The 21,105-nt window shown below is 46.8% G+C and overlaps 2 protein-coding genes across 3 annotated transcripts in view; one reads left to right on the forward strand and one right to left on the reverse strand.

Moving 5' to 3' along the window:
• Window positions 1-9,159, reverse strand: part of FAM219A (family with sequence similarity 219 member A) — a 62,711-nt gene extending 53,552 nt beyond the window's left edge. For both annotated transcript variants that reach the window (XM_056848709.1, XM_056848708.1), the window contains exon 1: window positions 9,093-9,159. In XM_056848709.1, the coding sequence (XP_056704687.1) occupies window positions 9,093-9,152 (60 nt within the window). In that variant the 5' untranslated portion in view covers window positions 9,153-9,159. The remainder of the gene's footprint in view (window positions 1-9,092) is intronic.
• A 612-nt stretch (window positions 9,160-9,771) lies between these two features.
• DNAI1 (dynein axonemal intermediate chain 1) overlaps window positions 9,772-21,105 on the forward strand; it is a 143,963-nt gene continuing 132,629 nt past the window's right edge. Inside the window, exon 1 of the mRNA XM_056849093.1 lies at window positions 9,772-9,801. Within this exon, the coding sequence (XP_056705071.1) occupies window positions 9,772-9,801 (30 nt within the window). The remainder of the gene's footprint in view (window positions 9,802-21,105) is intronic.

Below are 21,105 nucleotides of genomic sequence, written 5' to 3' on the forward strand. Positions count from 1 at the left end.
TGGAACGTGTTGAAATGGATCTTCAAGAAGAGTAGGAAGGCTGTTACACCTACACTTGGGGAGGGAATTCTGTGACCTAGACAAGCAGTATTAATAGTCCTGACTAGCCTGATCTCATCAGATATTGGTTAGTACCTGGATGGTTAGTACCTGGATGGGAGACAGGTTAGTACCTGGATGGGAGACCCCCAAGGAAGACCAGGGTTGCTATGCACAGGCTGGTAATGGAAAACCACCTCTGCTCAACTCTTGCCTTGAAAACCCCATAGCCCTGGGGCTGACATGAGTTGGTTGTGACTTGATGGCACACAGTTATTAGCCCTGTCCCCCATGGCCCAGGCTGGCCCAATCTTGTTAGAACTCAGAAGCGAAGCAGGGTTGGCCCTGGCTAGGACTTGGATGGCAGACCACCAAGGAATGCCAGGGTTGCTATGTAGAGGCAGGCAATGGCAAACCACCTCTCTGTCTCTAGCCCAGAAAAAACCCTACAGAGACACCATAAGTCAGCTGCAACTTGATGGTACTTTCCATCACCACTAGAGGCTACAATTGAAAATACTCTATTCCCAATGCCTGAGAACACAGAATATTTGACAGCCGGACCTCAGTGATTACCTAAGCAACCAAGCAATTATTCTTTCATCGCCCTAGGGCTAGGCTGATTGGGGCGTTGAAGATGAAGACAAGCCAAAAACTACAACTGGTCCAGAATGTGGCTGCCCAATTACTGTCGGGGGCTAGCCTCTAGGAATATATGCTGCCCATTTTGAAACAGCTTCATTGGCTACCAGTCTGTTTGAGTTCAATTCAAGGGGCTGGTTATGACCTTTAAAGCCCTTCACGGCCTACGCCCCACATACCTGCAGGGCCGTGTCCTTCCATATGTCCCTGCATGCCACCAGCTGGCTATCCCACCACTCAGGGTGGTCCGTCTGGCATTGACCAGAGCCTGGGCCTTTCCCTCTGTGGCTCTGATTCTGTGGAATGGGTTCCCTGAAGTAGTGAAGGGGGTCCCCTCCTTGGAATTCTTCAGGAGGCGCTGCAGGGCCTACCTGTTCACAGGGCTTTTGAAGGGGTTTGAATAGCAGGCCTCTCTTAAGGGGGAGGGGTTTGGGGCTTGTTATTTTATCTTTGGTTTTAGCTGGGAATGTTTTAACTACTATTGTAAGCTGCCTTGAACCAAGAAGAAAATTGGGATATAAATGTTTTAAAAATAAATAAACCTGCACCATGAATTGTGCCCAGAAACCAACAAGGAGTCAATGAAATTGCCCAGGTGCAGGGGTTATATTTCCACATTGTAGTGTTCTAGTCATTCTTGCTGCTGCATTCCAGATGAACAGCAATTTAGTTTATCCTCCTCTCAGTGGCAAATAACCACAAGTAAACAAAGGCCACTGGAGATTTGTGAGCCACAGAGCACTTAAAATGCCAAAGCAAGCTTCCAAGGTCCTATGCCATAAGCATAAAGTATGAAAAAAACTAATCGCCACCGCACACTAGAAGTCCTTAGAAATATCACTGCATTCTGTGGTCTTATTCCCACATGTACACAGGACTGCAGTCTTAGGATGCAATCCTATGTACCCTTCCCCGGGAATAAGCCCTACTGAATCAAGTAGAACTTACTTCTGAGTAAACATACACAGATGACACTGCAGGTCTGCCACCATCTGCTATCTTCTTTGCAAGAATGCTTTTGCCCTGATTTAAGTTGTGGTTCTTCTTCTCCAACTGCAGAAATAACTCAGAAAGATACTCAGGTGTTCCCCAGAAGGAGAAAGACAAGCAATTAAGCCTCATTATCAAGTCATGCTAGGAAAAGTTGAGGGCAGCAGGAAAAGAGGAAGACCCAACAAGAGATGGATTGACTCAATAAAGGAAGCCACAGCCTTCAATTTGCAAGATCTGAGCAAGGCTGTCAAGGACAGGACATTTTGGAGGACTTTCATTCATAGGGTCGACAGGAGTCGGACGTGAGTTGACTGCACTTAACACACACACACACACACACACATCAAGAACAAACAAGCACTAGGCTCTGAAGCAGGCACTCAAGACAGAGGGGCAGCCCATTCAAAAGGGCCATAAGGTGCAACTGCAGGCAAGAGAGCATTCCTTTTGGCTTCCCATTTGGGAAGGAAGGAAGGCTGCATGTGATCCTGCTAAGCAAATTTTCTGCCACACAAACTAGCATTCCTTCCCTTGAAGCTCCTCCTTACAAAACTGAGGCCCAGTAATAAACTCTGGAGATTAACGCAAAATGCGAGAGAATTGGTGTTACCGCACTTTGTATTCCCAGCAATGTAAGAGTTTGAAAATGTTATAAAAAATATTGCTTTAAAAGGGTTTTTGGATACCACGGCTAATAAATGGTTGGAAGATGTCTTCACAGCTAAAGGGGCCAAACAAAGTGCGAACAGTATTTTTTATAACGTTTTCAAACTCTTAATACATTGGTGGGAATACATATGGGGTTACCGCATTATGTATTCCCAGTGATGTATTAAGAATTTGAAAACGTTATAAAAAATACTCTTTGTACTTTCTATATTGTTCGCACTTTGTTTGGCCCCTTTAGCTGTGAAGATGTCTTCCAACCATTTTTTAGCCGAGGTATCCAAAAACCCTTTTAAAGCTATGTTTTTTATAACATTTTCAAACTCTTAATACATCGCTGGGAATACATAATGCGGTAACCCCCATAGAAAGTGCGAACAGTATTTTTTATAACATTTTCAAACTCTTAATACATCGCTGGGAATACAAGTGCAGTAACCCTGAAAGTCAAGGCAGAGCAAACACACTTTACGCATACAAAGCAGTAACAAGAAGAGGTGTTTATTCATAGGAAACAGCTAAATCAATCTTAGGCAAGAGCAATCAGACTGGCCTCTAACTTGTGATTTCAGCCTGATTGGCACTCTGTACAAATATTTACAATTCATCTATGTTCTGGATTTCCTGAAAATGGGAAAGTACACAGGGCGATGTGAACTGAAAAATGATTGTACGCAAGTCATACTGTAAGGAGAAAGGTTTCTCATAAGGGTCAAAAAGAATGACCACAACGGAGACAGAAGTATGCTTAACAGTTTGTACAATATATAAGAATGGAACCTGTCCAATACATAATGATGAGATACAGGATTCCATCCTACTAGCTTTCCCCTGGCATGAGGGAAGGGGGCAATCATGTTTAATTCCTCTGCTTATTGCAACCTAGTCCCATGCGGCTTTCTGTTCACATGGGTCCACAACCCCCACATTTTTTGGAGGTCACCAGCAAAAATATTTTTTTTAATGCATGGGATATAGATAGTGGACAAGGAGAGCTTTTGGGCTCTCCCATAATACCAGACCTCAGGGACACCCAATGAATTTGATGGATAATAGGCACAGGACAGCAAAAAAGGAAATATTTCTGTAGTCAATGAATAATTAAATGGTGGAATTCAGTGCTGGCAGAGGTAGCAATGGACACAAGCACAAATGTTTTTTAAAGGAGATTAGAGAGGTTCATGGAGAATAGATCAAGAACATAAGAACATCAGAAAAGCCCTGCTGGATCAGACCAAGGCCCATCAAGTCCAGTAGTGTGCTCACACAGTGGCCAACCAGGTTCAACTAGATTCATTAATGGTTACTAGCCATGGAGACTAAAAGGGAGCTCCATATTCCTAGGCAGTAAACCCTGAAGCTAGGAGGCAACATGTGGGGAAGGCATTTGCCTCCTTGCCTTGTTCGTTTGTTTCCAATCCAGGGCGACCTGGTTGACCTCTATGCCAAACAGGATGCTGCACTAGACGGACCACTGATCTGACCCAGAAGGGCTCTTACTATCTTTACCACAATACAGGAGAATTATCTGTCAAAGACACCAGATAGGAGGAATCTGGACAAAGCATCCAGCAGAGAGGTGCAAGGGTTTCTATCTTCTGCACAGTTTCCTATATCCCCCCCACAAGGCTTGCAGTTCTCTGCTCCTAGTTTTCAGGTCTTCGTGCTTTATGACATATGCTGCCAAACCAATGCTGCAATATTCAGTTCATATTCAATCAGAAACTCCAAACCAGGGAAGAGGATTTTGGTTACATAGATGACATGGCATGTGCCAAAGCTGGTATGTAATTCTAAAATCCAAAGAAACCATTAAGAATTGGCAAGGCTTAAGCTCAGTACACTACAGAAGAACACCTGGCCCTTGCTACCTTAAACTACCAGTGCATGTGTGTTTCCCACCAGCATCACTTCCTTGATCTGATCCTTCCCCCTGAAAATCTGAACATTAAGAAAACAAGGGAAAGCCAATGATAATCCTCAAAGCACCTCCTCTACTCTGGTGCACTGTTAGATGCTTGAAGAAAACATGAGACAAGCATAATAATCATATCAAGGTTTTGTACTGGGCTGAAATATATGGAATACTTAAATATTCAGGGGAAACAGGCCAGGATCAAACAGCAAGGAAAATTCAAGGAGTACATGCAGGAGTCGCCAAACTTCATGTAGCATTTAGTACTGCTTAGATACAGCCCTGACCTGGATGGCCCAGGCTAGCCTGATCTCGTCAGATCTCAGAAGCTAAGCAGGGTCAGTCCTGGTTAGTATTTGGATGGGAGACCACCAAGGAATACCAGGGTTGCTGTGCAGAGGAAGGCACTGGCAAACCACCTCTGCTAGTCTCTTGCCATGAAAACCCCCAAAAGGGGTCGCCATAAGTCGGCTGCGACTTGACGGCACTTTACACACACAGATACAGAAACAGAACATAATGTAATAGAGAAAGATGAAAGGTACAGACAAACTCACACACAGAACACTTCCAAAGGCATATGTTCAGGCTAATAGTTAATGATGGGTGAACAGAAGAGACTCTCCTATCAAGTCCTCGAAATGCAACTGAATGTGGCTTATTCTGGGACATCAGATCTCAAGGGAGGAAGATGAGAACTGAACAAAATGTCAGCAAGCATCCAGAGATGTGGGGTGGAATATTTTCCATGGCTTTATTCTTCTGCGGAACATGTACCATTTCTAACCATTTATCATTTCACAAAGTTAGTACCGGTAACAATGAACAGATGCCACGGCTAAAACATTATTATACAAGCTAAACAGTTTCAAAGTTGTAACCAGCACTCTTCAATTGATTATTGACTGGGAAATGTGAGAGACTGTGTATGTTTTATTGATCTGTAAATTAGGGTGTGTGTGAGGGGTGGGGGATAAGACCACAAATACATATAATAATCCACATAAAAACTCAAGTGTTAATTCCACCAGATTGGCTGCGCAAGTCAATAGCAAAGCTAAAGGTGAATAACAGTAAATTATTATTAGTATTATCATCTTATTTAAGGAACTAACCAGTGATGAGGTGCCCTAGTAATCTCCGCAAACAAAAGCTAAACTCCGTTGCAATAGGTAAATGGACAACCACACCATGGACTGTTCTTCAGGTATGCTAGAAGTAGTGCATCTACAGTTTTGAGTGTCTTTATCTTAAATTTACAGAATGTAAAAAATTGCATTCTATATTATCTTTAAATGCTTACAAGCATCATTGCAATAAAAATAATTTCCACACAATGCTTTGAACTTGTTTGAAGATTTCAACAACACTTGGTCCTCCCCCCAATCAAATATTTCATTTTGAGTAGTTGATGCTACTGGGACATACCATTAACATTGGATACTTTAAAAGTTAGTCTATGAAATACAAAATAAGCATGCTAAATTTGACTGTGCTCTGCTCAGGAAATCAGGTTATTTTCTAGTAAATTTAGCCATTTTTGTTTTTCTAGGAATCTCAAACTGCCAAGAAGTTTGAAGCTATGGCTGAGCAATTTATAATATTATTGCAGCCAGAGAATGGCCTGAGGGTTACGATTTTTAGAAAAGATGTCTAGGAATTTTAAATATGTCTGAACCATTACGAAAGAAGCTGAAGCAAAAGCCAATACTACAAAATAAAGGCAGGGAGCAAACGTGGAGGTGAGGTGGTTGGAAGGCAGCAAATCAGACCATGACCCTCTGTGTGTGGACCACACAACACAGTGGTGGGATCTCACAATCTACGCAATAAGGGAGACGGATCATCAGATCGGTAGAGGGAGGTATACTAGCAGATGAAGAATTTGCCATAAATTGATCAACCTAATGGATGTAAATGTCATGTGTCTGATGAACTGAGCTCTGACTCAAGAAAGCAGATATGGAATAAGTTCTGTAAGCCTCTACAGCGCCACTAGGCTCCTGTTTCATTTTGCCCATTTAAGGAATGCCTACGCATTATTTATTAACACATCTATATCCCACCTTTTCCCATGTCTTGAGAATTACAATACATAATTAAAACAAAACTCCATGCTCCCACACCTAATAAAGCCCCTGTGATCTACCATCTATTTAAAGCACTTGTGAATAAAACAGGCTTGGCAGCACCTGAGAAACATGCACGCCTCATTGCCATTTCAGAACCATTCCAATGGACAGCAACCTCATAAAGAGTCCTATGCATGTTTTAACCCACTGTGCTCTTGCTAAGAGAAAGGGTTTTCACGCAAAAACCTTTTTATTCCAACAGTCACAGCATACCAAGGCTTCTCACTTAAAAAGCAGAACAGGATACAGAGCCATTTCTGCCATGACATGAATGCACACAGTATAGTACCTCCCTGGGCACAAAGACCCTGGCAAGTGTCATAATAAATCAGTTCCTTCCCCCTACTGCCTGTACATGCTCCCTACATGAAATATTTATCCCCTCTCCCATACATGCTTACAAAAAGATTACATCATCAGCCAGCCAGATAAGGATCCAAAACATGCAGTCATTTCTCACTGCCAGAAAGCCAAAAAGAAACAGAGGGAAGACCAGGCCTCTGAGATCTCCCGGAGGGAACTGAATTGGAGCAAGCAGACCCCCAAACTGTGTTACTGTAGTACAGCAAACCACTCTGAAGAGAATAGGGTTTGATGGAATTCAGAAAAGGGGAAAACGGACAGAGCCGCAGAGAAGAAGCAGCCAAACTGTCTGAGGACATGCAGCCTCCGTAGGCCTCTGCAACAGAGAGCAGATGCCAGCCGGAGGGGAAGAAGATCCCCCCAAAGCTCCTACTTACTCACAGTCACCCCCCCCAACATCTGTAAAGCAAAAAGTCTGTGAAACCAGGAATGAGAGAGCAGACATCTCCTGCACCCTCCCCTAGGCAAGCATTCAACTGCGCCCCGTGGCCAAGGCAGTTTCTCTGTTCCTCCAGAGCATGACTCCTCTTAAATCCCCCCAAAAACATAACACCAAAACTATCTTTGCGGTGAAATTCAGAATGAGGATTCTTCTGTATTTCTGCCCATGCCCTTCCCCAGGAGAAACAAAATGGCCATCATCCTGACCTTGGGGTGCTGGGCACAGGGGCACTTGCTGACCAGGTGATCCTAGCAGCCACTGCCTGGTCTGGCAAAGGCAGTATGAGCCTTTGCCCCACCGTCTTCCAAACCATGTGTGGCATAGGGGCTAGAGTCGGACTAGCAATCTGGGAGACACAGGTTCAAATCTCCTTGCTTGCTAGGTGACCTTGGACCAGGCACTCTCTCTCAACCTGATCTACCTCAAAGGGTTGCTGTGAGGCTAAAATTGAGGAGAGGAGAACATTTTACGCCTCTGGGTTTTCAGTGGAGTAAGGTGGGGTATAAACAAAATAATCTCCTGCCTGCATAATTCCTAAGGCCCTCTAAAGCTGCAGTCCACTCCAAACCACATGCGTGTGTGGAGAGGACAGAGAAGAAGAAAAGAACATCACTCCTCTTATAAAAAAGCGTCATGGGTGACTCCCTCCCAAGGAAGGGTGGAAAAAGAAAAGGAGGAACACCCAGCCAAAAATCTGGCCCAGAAGGCCTGATCCACGGGCATTAGAGAAGCCCCCAAAATCTGGCCCAGAAGGCTTGATCTGTGTGCATTAGAGAAGCCCCTCAAAATCTGGCCCTAAAGTCCTGATCTACGGGCATTAGAGAAGCCCCCAAAATCTGGCCCAGAAGGCTTGATCTGTGTGCATTAGAGAAGCCCCTCAAAACCTGGCCCTAAAGTCCTGATCTATGGGCATTAGAGAAGCCCCCAAAATCTGGCCCAGAAGGCTTGATCTGTGTGCATTAGAGAAGCCCCTCAAAACCTGGCCCTAAAGTCCTGATCTATGGGCATTAGAGAAGCCCCCAAAATCTGGCCCAGAAGGCTTGATCTGTGTGCATTAGAGAAGCCCCCAAAATCTGCCCCTAAAGTCCTGATCTATGGGCATCAGAGAAGCCCCCAAAATCTGGCCCAGAAGGCTTGATCTGTGTGCATTAGAGAAGCCCCTCAAAATCTGCCCCTAAAGTCCTGATCTATGGGCATTAGAGAAGCCCCCCAAATCTTGCTCAGAAGCCTTGATCCACGTGCATTAGAGAAGCCCCCCAAAATGTGACCCAGAAGTCCTGATCCACGGGCATCAGAGAAGCCCCCCAAAAATCTGGCCTAGAAGGCTTCATCCACCTGTATTAGAGAAGCCCCCCCCCAAAAAAAATATCTGGCCCAGAAGTCTCGATCCATGTTCATCAGAGAAGCACCCCCCTACCCAGCGGTTAAAACATGGAAAGAGATATCCCCCCCATAGAAAGTTTATATTGGGGGAGGGGGCGAGAGTAAGAAGAGGGCGCAAAGGAGAGTTTTCACCCCCTTCCAAAAGACTCCCAATACAGAAAGGTCAGATTTATCCCCCCCCCGCGACCCCCGCCCTGCAAGAAGGAAAACACCCTATTGGAGGGGGGGGAGGGAGGAAGAGGGAGTCGCCCTCCTCTCCCGCTCCCCCCCCCCCGCCGCCGCCTGCCGCAGAGGTGGGGCCGCCCGTGCAAAGCCCCCCCCCACCCCGAGGAGGAGGGGGGGCAAGGCGCCACGGTCCCTCCCCAGGCGCCGCCCCTCCCTCGCTCCCTCCCTCGCAAGGCAGTCTGGGGGAAGCTCCCCGCCCCCCCCCCCGCCGTGGTGCTGTGGGGGAGGGGCGCCCCTCCCCCCTCCCGCCCTGAGGGAACCTGAGGCGGGTGAGGCGACCGGCCCCACTCACCAGCGGCTGCATCTCGGCTCGCACGGCGGGCACCTGGAAGCGGTCGATCTCCTCCATCATGGTGCCGGCGGGCAGGCGGGCCGGGGCCGGGCCAGGCCGGGGCCAGGCGCCGCCGCCTCCTCCCACCTCAGTGCCGCCGCCGCAGCAGCCGCAGGAGGGTCTGTCCGGCCGCGGCCCGCTGCCTCATCCCCCTCGGAGCCGCCGACGGTGCGCAGCGGAGGAGGACGAGGCGGCCCCGCCGTGACTCAGCCCCAGCCCCGCCGTCCCCGCCGCCTCAGTGCGCACGCGCCGCTCCGGCGGCGGCCTCGCCTCATCCCGCGCTCCGCCCACCTCCTCTGCATATTCAGCAGAGGGGGCGCGAGGGGCGGGGCGCGCGACGTCTCGAGGCCCGGGTTTGCCGGCGCGCGGCCCTCCCCCTTCGCCCTCCCGATTAATTATTCATGAGAGGAGGCTCCGCCCGCTTTGTCGATCCCAAGCTTCCCCCGGGATGAACTACTTCGTCGGAGGGGGAGGGAGGACGCGACCCTCTGCCCCCCCTCCCGTTCTGCCTCTGTGGCACAGGAGGAAAGCAACTTCCGCCCTGTTGCCATGGAAGCCGCCGTCAACATCCGGCAGCTGCTGAGGGGCGACGAGGATCTAGGGAAGGGAAAGGGGAAAGCAGGCAGCTGAGGCCGCGGAGATGCCGGGGAAAGACCTCGCCAAGCGTAAGGTAAGAGGAGGGCCACGCGCGTGACGTCACTTTTTGGTCCCCATGACGTCATCGATCTGCTCCATGACGTACCCCTCTGGAGTTTTATTTGGAAGTATTTAGATATTCATACCCCAGTGGGAACCCAATGGGAACCCAAAGCAGGTAATGATGCCCTTTTTATTTTTTTTACTCCGTTTTATTCTTACAACAACAACCTTGTGAGGCAGGGCTGGCTGAGAGAATGCGACCAGCAAGCTTCCGTGGCAGAGTAGGGAATCCAGCTTGGCTCTCCCAGAGGAGGCGACAAAAAATAGGTGTTGCTTTTCTCACATGAGGATGAAATTCTGTATCGACATAGGCGTTTTGCCAATCGTCATTGGAAATCAGTACTTTAAACTGCAAACTTAACTGGCAAAAATTGAAAGTACGCATATGCACAATCGGAATGGCTGCATGCCCGGACCACCTGCTGCTGCTGGAAAGGTGGTCTAGACATACACAGATTTAATTAAGTCCAGTGGGGCCCTTTTACCCCCCAGCGTTTAATTGCTTGCTTCATAACCTGCTATATTAGTGTCAGTCTAGTGAGGAACCGCTACAGGAAGAGGGCTGCGCTCTGTGAAAGCTTAGCCTGAAATAAAATAACGTGCTGAAATACTGATACTCCTCTATGTTTAATGTAGGGAAGAACTGATCTGCTAGCTCCTTCTGGAATCTCGTTTTGAATCTGACCAATGTAAGTGGGTCTGGACATTGAAATGGGAAGTGCAGCATCAAATTCATTAGGGCAGGGCAGGACTCGGGGTGGGGTGGGGGACTTAATGAAGCTCCCATTTCCCTCGCAGTGACAGTTGCTGCTGGCATATCTTCTCGGACAATCAAGGGCTGAGGGGAAAGTCGCAGATATTAGAGAAATTTATTGATCACAGTCAGTTACCACCTTGAAATATTCTCTGTACGTAGGTCAGGGGTGGGGAATCTTTTTTCTGCCCAGGGCCATTTGGATATTTATAACAACATTCGCGGGCCGTACAAAATTATCAACTTAAAAATTAGCCTGCTATATTTGGTCAAACAGTTAGCCAAGAGGCACGACTGGAGACGGCTCCGAGTGTCCGCCACGTAGAGCTACTCGCTTTTGAGCTCTGCCGTCCCCAGCTGGGCCTGAGAGATTCAGGCCGGGCAGCAAACACAAGACGGAGTGAGCGACAAGCTGCTCGGGGCTTGTAGGCGAAGGAGCCCGGTCCAGTAACGCCCTGTTCCGGCACTTTCCCACCCTACGCATGTTTTGCAAGACTTAGAGGGAATACGTTTCTCCATGGCCCGGGTGGGAAAGGGTTAACACAGTTTCTTGGGCGGTCCTAGCAGCTCCATAGCTAACGACTCTTCTTCAAGGGGGGAAAAACGTGCCTTTTCTTGGCAAAACAAACTCACATCCGCCTTGAATAGAGGCTAATCCTGTCGGCAAGAGGGGGCGGATCACCAGTCTTAGATCCGTCTGAGCTAGAGATTTGCCAGGACCCCTGAAGGGCCAGACCAAATGATTTCGCGGGCCTCTGACGTAGGTGAACAAGAAAAGGCAAAATGAGGCAAAAGTACAAAAGGAAACAACAGAGTTCATTTTTTGTAGAATCGTAAAGCTGGAAAGAGCTCCACAAGGCCCCCCACCCAAGGCAGGTCTTTAGATTGTATCCTTTCTTCTGCATATCTTGTATGTTGAGAGCATAGCAGTTATATATCCAAGATTTTCTTTGTAGCCGTAAGTAGAATCATAGAGTTGGAAGGGGCCATATAGGCCATCTAGTCCAACCCCCTGCTCAATGCAGGTTCAGCCTAGAGACTTTCCTGACAAGTGCTTGTCCAGCCTCTGCGTAAAGACTGCCAGTGAGGGGGAGCTCACCACCTCCCTAGGCAGCCCATTCCAATGCTGAACTACTCTTACTGTAAACATTTTTTCCTATTATCCGGCTGGCACCTTTCTGCCCATAATGTATACCCATTATTGCGAGTGCTATCCTCTGCTGCCCACAGGAACAGCTCCCTGCCCTCCTCTAAGTGACAGCCTTTCAAATACTTAAAGAGAGCAAACATGTCCCCCCTCGACCTCCTCTTCTCCAGACTGAACATTCCCAAGTCCCTCAGCCTTTCCTCGTAGGAAAGGCTCCTGACCATCCTCGTCATTCTCTCCACCCGCTTGATTCTGTCCACATGCTTTTTGAAGTGGATCCTTGATAAGTCGAGTTGCATCCCATCTGTTGTACACCCTGCCACCACATGCACAGTTTGGGAATTGAAGAACTCTGTCTGGGATGGAGAGCAATTTTTGACCCAGATGCTCAACATTCAAGACATATCTAGGCAAAGAGACCAGATGGCGCAGAGCAGCATTTTCGCTTCTCTCTGATACCATCCTCTGTCGTCCTTTGATTCACACTCCCAGAAGGGTTCATGTTTAGGTTGCTCCACTCCAGGAGGGGGGGGGGAGGAACCTAATGGAGAAGAGAGAGAAATCTGGGGATGGAGGGCATGGATTGGCTAGGGCAGTGTGCCACTCCCTTGTGCTTTCACCATCCTGGCTCAGAAAGGGAGCTGCTCACATTTACGCTTTGGCAACTGCAGCCTATGGACAGCAAGAGAAAGGTGAACCGTGCCAGCTTGAGTCCTGTGTAGGTGCAGAGAGTGGTATGTTTGTGTTGGGGTGTAGGGGGTGATGCAGATGCTGAGCTCCTTCCCTGATGTTGCTTTTCTTCTACTACTCCCCTTCCTATTCACCCATGCCTATCAAAAGTGCCCCTCAGGCTGCCTTTCACCCCCATGACATGTAGATTGGCTTTAAATGTCAGTAGAACTATATTTTAATCCTTTGCTGCTGTGTTTAGTTGTGTATTGTTGTCTGATTACAAGCAGCTTCATTGTGTCAAATATGAGTATTTTTAAATGATAGGTGACCTTACTGACATGGAGTGTGTATAATGCCTATTATCGTAGGTGCTGTGTAACACAGGCAGGACAATGCTTCAGTTGTCTTGTTTGTGGGCTTCCTAGAGGCACCTGGTTGGCCACTGTATGAACGGACTGCTGGACTTGATGGACCTTGGTCTGATCCAGCGGAGTCTTTCTGATGTTGTAATGTGTGTGTGTTTAATGGGAGGGGCCGTGGCTTGGAGGTAGAGCATCTGCTTGTCATGCAGAAGGTCCCAGGTTCAATCCCTGCATCTCCAGTTAAAGGTAGGCAGGTAGGGGATGTGAAAGACCTCTGCCTGAGACCCTGGAGAGCTGCTGCCAGTCTGAGCAGACAATACTGACTTTGATGGACCAAGGATATGGTTCAGTTTAAGGCTGCTTCATGTGTTCAAAGTGCCATCAAGTCATAACCGACCTATGGTGACCCCCGGCAAGGTGCTTTCAGGGCAAGTGAGAAGCAGAAGTGCTTTGCCATTGGCTTCCTCTGCACAGCCTTCCTTGGAGATCTCTCATACAATTATGGACCTTGCTTAGATCTGGCGAGATCAGACTATACAATGCTGCCTTCCCTCCATGGAGTATGCAGGGGAGTACAATAATAACATGAGAAGGAGGGCATCTTGGCCATCTTCTGGTCACTAGGGGTGTGGGGGGGAGAGGTAGTTGTGAATTTCCTGCATTGTGCAGGGGGTTGGACTTGATGACCCTGGTGGTCCCTTCCAACTCTATGATTCTATGATTCTAACATCTAGTACTGAAGTACCAATGATCCACTCTTTGCGCTATCGGGGCCCTGAAAGTTTAGTGTCCGAATATGAAGCCTCGTGGATTCTGATGTGTGGGAGCCTCAGTTCAACCGCATGTCTCAGTCTCCCCCACACAAACCTACTCGCTTCAGCATTGCCTTCCACTTATCCCCAACACTATTGTAGATTGGAGGAAAGCATTGTAAGTGCTTCCAGTAGTCTACTTGTCTAAGGTAGGCCTGTGGGTATGCATCAGAACATACCAATCTCCCTTATATTGAATCAGACTCATGGTCCATCAAAGTCAGTATTGCTTACTAAGGCTGGCAGCGGCTCTCCAGGGTCTCAGGTGGAGGTCTTGTACATCACTGATCTTTTTAACTGGAGATGCGGGGGATTGAACCTGGGACCAAGCAGATGCTCTACCACTGAGCCACAGACCCTTTCCAAACTCTTCAGCTTATCCTATTTCCTCTCTTTTTTGCCTCTTCCTTCTTCACATCCCATCCAATTTCCAACCTGCAGAAAGCCCTCTTTTAAAATTGTATTGGGTGGGTGGGGGGAGCTAGCATGGTGTAGTGGTTAAGAGCAGTGGTTTGGAGTGGTGGATTCTGGATCTGGAGAACCGGGTTTGATTCCCCACTCCTTCACATGAGCGGTGGATGCTAATCTGGTGAACCGGGTTGGTTACTCCACTCTTACACTTGAAGCCAGCTGGGTGACCTTGGGCTAGTCACAGTTCTATTAAGAGCTCTCTCAGCCCCACCTACCTCACAGAGTGTCTGTTGTGGGGAGGGGAAGGGAAGATGATTGTAAGCCTGTTTGATTCTTCCTTAAGTGGTAGAGAAAGTCATCTTGTAAAAACCTTCTTCTTCTCCTCCTTCTTCCTTGTGACAGTATTTGAGAAGCCTCCTATTTTTTGGCATTTCAGATATGCTTGGCATGAAATACTTTTTTTCTGCAGTTATTATGTAGAAATCCAGATTTCAAGCTCTGTGCCAGATAATACAAATGCTTCTGTTGCAGATACCAGCAATACATGTATAATTGATAATGTGAATGTGTAAAAACCCTGTTTGAAAATGCTGGATCTAAAGGCAAGCAAGCTACATTTGGCTTTATAGCTACTATTTCAAATGATTTCTATTGCTTTGCCAACACAAACAAACTCTGATCATATTATAAGTTTGTAAATATATTATTTACATGTTACTATTAGAAATAGTACATAAAATTGTATGAAGTGCTTCAGCTATGCAGATATATGCAGAGCTTTGGAATCGTTATGTTTGGAAGCCCCAGTAAATGGAAATAATTTATGTGTTGGGGGATCTGGAAATCTTTAAAATGCCTCAGCTCTTTTTGTTTAAAACTTTTTTTATGCTGTCTTTCCACCCAATCAGAGTCCCCAAGGTGGCACACATAAAAACATTAAAGCATTTTGAGCAATTAAAAATAACGTTTAAATATTATAAAATAATTCAATTAAAGCACATAAATCATTAGTCGGTTTCAGAAAATGGGCTGCTATAGATTATACTCCACCCTACCAACAGCAGAGGATAGGATTCACAAGAATGGGTTTAAATTGCTGGTGGAACAATACCGGATGGATATTAGGATTTATTTATTATTTTTATAATTAAGAGTTGTTCAACAGTGGAATTGGCTACCTAGGGAGGTGGTGAGCTCCCCCTCACTGGCAGTCTTTAAGCAGAGGCTTGACAAACACTTGCCAGGGATGCTCTAGGCTGATCCTGCATTGAGCAGGGGGTTGGACTAGATGGCCTGTATGGCCCCTTCCAACTCTGTGATTCTATCTTTGGAAATAGCATTTTGATACTCCTTGTACCCCAGATCTCTAGGGAAAAACCTCTCTGCCACAGCCAGCTCCCATTCAAGGTGAGGTGACATGATAACCATCTTCAAGTACTTGAAGGGCTGTCATAGAGAGGATGGTGCGGAGTTGCCCCAGAAGGTCGACCAGAACCAATGGGTTGAAATTAAATCAGACGGGTTTCTGGCTGAACATTAGGAAGAACTTTCTGACAGAGCAGTTCCTCAGTGGAACAGGCTTCCTCAGGAGGTAGTGGGCTCTCCTTCTCTGGTGATTTTTAAGCAGAGGCTAGATGGACATCTGTCAGCAGTGCTGATTCTGTAAACTTAGGCAGTTCATGAGAGGGAGGGTAGGAAGGGTTGCGGCAGTGCTTGGCTCTCATGGCCCTTTCTTACATGTCCAGGGTAATGCCCATTGCCACTTTTGGGTTAGGAAGCAATTTTATTCCAGGCCAGTTTGGTCAGAGATCCTGCAGTTTTTTTTGCCATCTTCTGGGCATGGAGTAGGGGGTCACTGGGGGTGTTGGGGTGGAGGTAGTTGTGAATTTCCTGCATTGGGCAGGGGGTTGGACTAGATGACCCTGGAGGTTCCTTCCAACTCTGATTCTAAGAGCCAGAAGTACCAGTGGATAACGGCCCACAAAGTTGTCCCTTCCGCCTCCACTCCCACCACAGTGTCCCCAGGAGCAAAAGCAACGCTGAATCCTGGTCTAGGCAGAGAACCACTTGCTTTCACGAGGAAGACACAACTCTCTAGGCCTTGGCAGGATCAGGACCCTCGCTGTGGCTACTGGAAAGGACGGGACTGTCAGCTCTCTTTATAACCCGTCAGCCAAGCTTTAACCTTTGTTGTTCAACGTTTCCTACCAGCCAGCATGTGCTTTGTCCTGGACAGCTCCCTGCTGCAAGGATTCCAGGTCTTCCTGCCCTTGCTGCCTCTGGTGCAGATTCCTTGCCTCCTGAACCGAAGGACAGCTCCACCTCAGCTTGCTGTCTCTTCCCTGTGTGAGACCCTGTGTCTTCACCCTGGCCAGCTAGGAATTCCATGTAAACCGTTCCAAACAATACTGCAGAAATCACTAACCAAACTAGTTACCATCTGATTCCCTCTTGGTCAATTCCCTGCGTTTTCAATCACAGAGTCATATGTCTGAACGCCTGGAGAACAAGCGTGGTGTAGTCGTTAAAAGCAGTGGTTTGGAGCAGTGGACTCTGATCTGGAGAACCAGGTTTTATTCCCCACTCCTCCACATGAGCGGTGGACTCTGATCTGGTGAACTGGATTTGTTTCCCCTCTCCTGCACATGAAGCCAGCCGGGTGACCTTGGGCTAGTCACAGCTCTTTTAGAGCTCTCACAGCCCCACCTACTTCACAGGGTGTCTGTTGTGGGGGGGAAGGTGATTGTAAGCCGGTTTGATTCTTCCTTAAGTGGTAGAGAAAGTTGGCATGTAAAAACCAACTCTTCTTCTTCTTTCTCACTGGTGATATTCTTCTTCTTATACTTCTGTCGGCCTCACTTCTGTCTCTGCCAGTGGTCCAAAATCTCTTACTTAGCCCTTGGACAAAAATGTTAATAACGGTCGGCACAATCTAGCATTAAGTTCTTTTGCTCAGATCCACTTAGATAAATGGGAACTGCAGGAGAGTGGCACAATGGAATCCTAGGCAGAGTTCAGTCTAAATCTGTTGAAATCGGTGAGATTGGAGGAGAATAACTCTTCCTAGGATTGCACTTCTCTGGGAGAATTTCCCACTGGGTTGTGTTTGTAGCATTAAAGAGGCGTTTTTAGTTGAAATTAACAATAAGTTGAACCTTCATCAACATGTCCAGCTGTTCTTGTACCAAATTTAGATCATTTTGGCTGTCAGGGTGTATTTCAGAAGACCATAAGCAACCTAGCAGGTTGTCTTTATGGGTTATTAAGTAATAACAGCATTCATCAGTATTATTAGTGATACCCCTAACCGTGTCGCTGTTTTAGCCCAGTGACGTTGTTGCAAGGTTTATTCATTTTGGTAGTGGTTGCCATGTAAGTACCTTATCACAGGCACTTCTTGACATGGAAAGATCAGCTTTAGACAATAAAAATTCCTTTAGTACAGCTGAAATCTATAATGCTGTATTTGCTGGAACCGCTAGCCACACTTCCTGCTGTGGTTTCTGTGTTTACGCCCCACGTCACCTTCAGTGAGTCTTATAGAAACTGAAATTTAATTTTGTAGATTTGATTCTGCTCTAACAGGCTGAGTAGCTGGGGAAATCTTTTATGTCTGCTTCAGTAAAACCAAGGATGAGTGGTGATGCTTTTCTCTCTGGCATTAGCTGATTCCTCTCAGGGAAGTGTTCTTGTGCTGGGGAAACATAGTCATAGTTCAGTGGATCCATGGGATCCAAGTAATGCTTTGGAATGGAGATTTCATCAGAAGGGGAGAGCAAGATTCGAGTCCAGTAGAAAAATGAAGACTAATAATATTTCCAGGGTATACATTTTTGAGATTCAATGTTCCCTTCATCAGATACATGTTGGAATGGAGATCCCTGAGTCATTATATCCCAGTCTGAAGGTGGGAGGGATGTTGCAAAGAAGGAACTCAGGATGCAGAGGTACGCCTATTGTAATCAGAGTAGAGTAGAAGAAAAATGCTTAGGGGTAGAAAATTAGCATCTGTGGTGAGATACAAATCCTATGACTATTCAGCCCTGGGGGGACCATTGTTCTGAATTGAGAATGAACTCAAGTTCAGCAATCTCCCATTGTAATCTCCCCTTGAAGCTTCTCTGTTTGAGGACTACCGCTCTTACGCCAGCAATGGAGCATCCTACCTGACGAAGGGAGCTTTAACTCTTGAAAAGCTTATACCCTGGAAATCTTGTTGGTCTCTAAGGTGCCACTTGACTCAAATCTTGCTCTTCTACTGCAGGCCAGCACACCTACCCACCTAAAATGATCAGAAGGGGAGATATTCCTGTAAAGTGTTCCTTCCTCTCTGTGGGTGCTCAGAAAAACCTTGGCTCCACTGTGGAGAATGTCTGTTTGGAATTCTCACCCAGAGGAAATTAGGAAGGCTAACTTCCTTTGTACTTTTAATCGGGGGTGTAAGACATTTTTGTCCAAATGGCCATTTTTGTTCAGAATGTCCCCTTTGGATAATTAATTATTTGATTACACAAGGTTTGGATTTGACTTAATTTGTAGCTGCCATTTGTGAGCTGTGATTCTTGTATCTATCTGATTTTTTTGGTTGACGGTGAATTTTTTCGTTTGATTTTTTTTATAATGATCCCTGTGACAGGTTTACAGAAAAGTCTTTGAGTGATTGGGAAAGGCAGCCCCTAAATTTTTTTTTTAAAGGAAATTTATTAATTTCTTTGGGGATCCAAACCTGCTAACATTGTTCTCTCTTCTCTGTTTCATCCTCACAACCACCTTGTGAGGTAGGTTGGGCTGAGAGCGTGTGGCTGGACCAAGGTCACCCAGTAAGCTTCCATGACAGAGTGGGAATATGAACCTGTGTTTCCCAGATCCTGGTCTGACACTAACCACTATACCACACTGGGTGCCCCAAAATGATACCCCAAACCAGATTTTAAACATCCATCTCCAAGCTGTTGCCCAAAGCCATCCCTTTTGGTGCATAGAAGAAAAATCTCAGTAGATTTGCTTGTTGATGGTGCATATCCTCCCATGGGCTGTGCTTTTAGAATGGCCCTGGATGATGCAATTGTGCAGTGCTGGGGCTATGTATCAATGATGCAGAGATGTAGACTCAGCCCGGGCTTGGTGACATATGAATCACTCCTTTTGTACCTGGGTAAACAAAAGAAAAGCAAGGAAGGTTTTATGGAAGACGTGAGCAGTCTCCAGGATTTTAATCATCTCCTAGCAGACATGTGCAAAGATGCCTGTTATTTCTCGAAGTGTATTAAGCTGTCTTCTAGAACAACAATGACTCTCTGGCAGCAGATTAGGACAAGTACTTTGGTGAATAGTGGGTAAATCGGCCTCCCTACTGCTGATTGCCACAGGGAACACTAAAAGTTGCTTTTCTTTATATTAGATTTTGACTACCTGTGGAGGCTGCCGTAATTCAAAACCACTGACGGAAGCAAGGAAGAAGAAATTTCCAGATTGTTTGGGCGGAGCCTGGGGCCACTGACCCTGGGTACCAGGTGGCCAGCCGGCCCAGCCAGCCATTCCTTTGGGCTGGCTGGCTCTGGTTTTAAATTTCTGCAGCCTCCACAGATGCAGCAAAACAATCTGTGTCAATTTAAGAAGCGTGTCAGCCTTTCTGCTTTCCCCAAAAGAAACAGTGATGAGAACATCCGCCCTGTGACAAATGAATTTGCAGTTGCCAGGAAAAGATGAGTCTAAGCGTCTGCCGACGCTCCGTTGAAAGAGGAGGTGGGAGGAGGCTGCAGATTGTATTGTAGCTCTGAAGTTTATTATCTCTTTATGTATTGGCATTATTGAGGGTCCGCCTTTCTCACTGAGACTCAGGAAGGATTACATAGTGTAAACCCATGCAATCAATACTATGATACCAGCATGGTGTAGTGGTTAAGAGCAGTGGTTTGGAGCGGCGGATTCTGATCCGGAGAACCGGGTTTGATTCCCCACTCCTCCACATGAGCGGCGGAGGCTAATCTGGTGAACTGGATTTGTTTCCTGGCTCCTTCACATGAAGCCGGCTGGGTGACCTTGGGCTAGTCACACCTCTGTTAGAGCTCTATCAGCCTCACCTACCTCACAGGGTGCCTGCTGTGGGGAGAGGAAGGGAAGGAGATTGTAAGCCGGTTTGGTTTCTTCTTTGCAATAGGACTAGGACCTGCAGAAACTTTAAATGGAGCTGTTGTCTGAACAAGCCCTAAATATTACACAGGACATGTTCAAAAATGCAGAACATGGTATTCCATCAATAGAAACGTTTTCCTGGGCCAGTCAGTTACAACGTAGCCCTATTGCCCTCTCCCAACATATTAGAATTTAAGGGCATCCGATGAAGCTGATGGGCAGTGGATTCAGGATGGACAAAAGGAAATACTCCTTTAAACGAGTGATTAAAATGTGAAATTCGCTGCCAGAGGATGTGGTGATGGCCAAAGGCATAGACTATTTTAAAAGGGGATTTGTCAGATTCATGGCACCTGGTTGGCCACTGTGTGAACAGACTGCTGGACTTGATGGGCCATGGTATGATCCAGCATGGCTTTTCTTATGCTCTTATTGTATGTTCTTTATGCTTTACTTCCTCATGTTAGCAGTGTGCTGGCTGACCTGGGTCTAACAAAATTAGAAACATAGAAAAATAAAGTTGGAAGGGACCTCAAGAGTTACCTAATCTAACTCCTGGCACAACACAGGACATTCACAACTACCTCCCCCCCCCACTCCCCCAGTGACCCCTGCTCTAAGCCCAGAGGAAGGCAAAGAAACGCCTAAATCCCTGGCCGATCTGGCCTTGAGGAAAATTGCTTCCTGACCCCAAAGTGGCGATTGGCATTTCCCTGGGCATGTAAGAAAGAGCCACGGGAGCCAAGCTCTGACGAAACCTTTCCTGCCCTCCCTCTCATGGTCTGCCTAAGGTCATAGAATCAGCATTGCTGACAGGTGGCCATCTAGCCTCTAAAAATATCCAGGGAAGGAGAGTTTACCACCTCCCGACGAAGCCTGTTCCACTGAGGAACCTCTCTAACTGTCAGGAAGTTCTTCCCAATGTTTAGATCAAAACACTTAATTTAATTTGAACCCTTTGGTTGAAATTGCACTCTGGAAA

The sequence above is a fragment of the Euleptes europaea genome, chromosome 4 (genome assembly GCF_029931775.1).
Source record: "Euleptes europaea isolate rEulEur1 chromosome 4, rEulEur1.hap1, whole genome shotgun sequence".
NCBI classification, from domain to species: Eukaryota; Metazoa; Chordata; class Lepidosauria; order Squamata; family Sphaerodactylidae; genus Euleptes; species Euleptes europaea.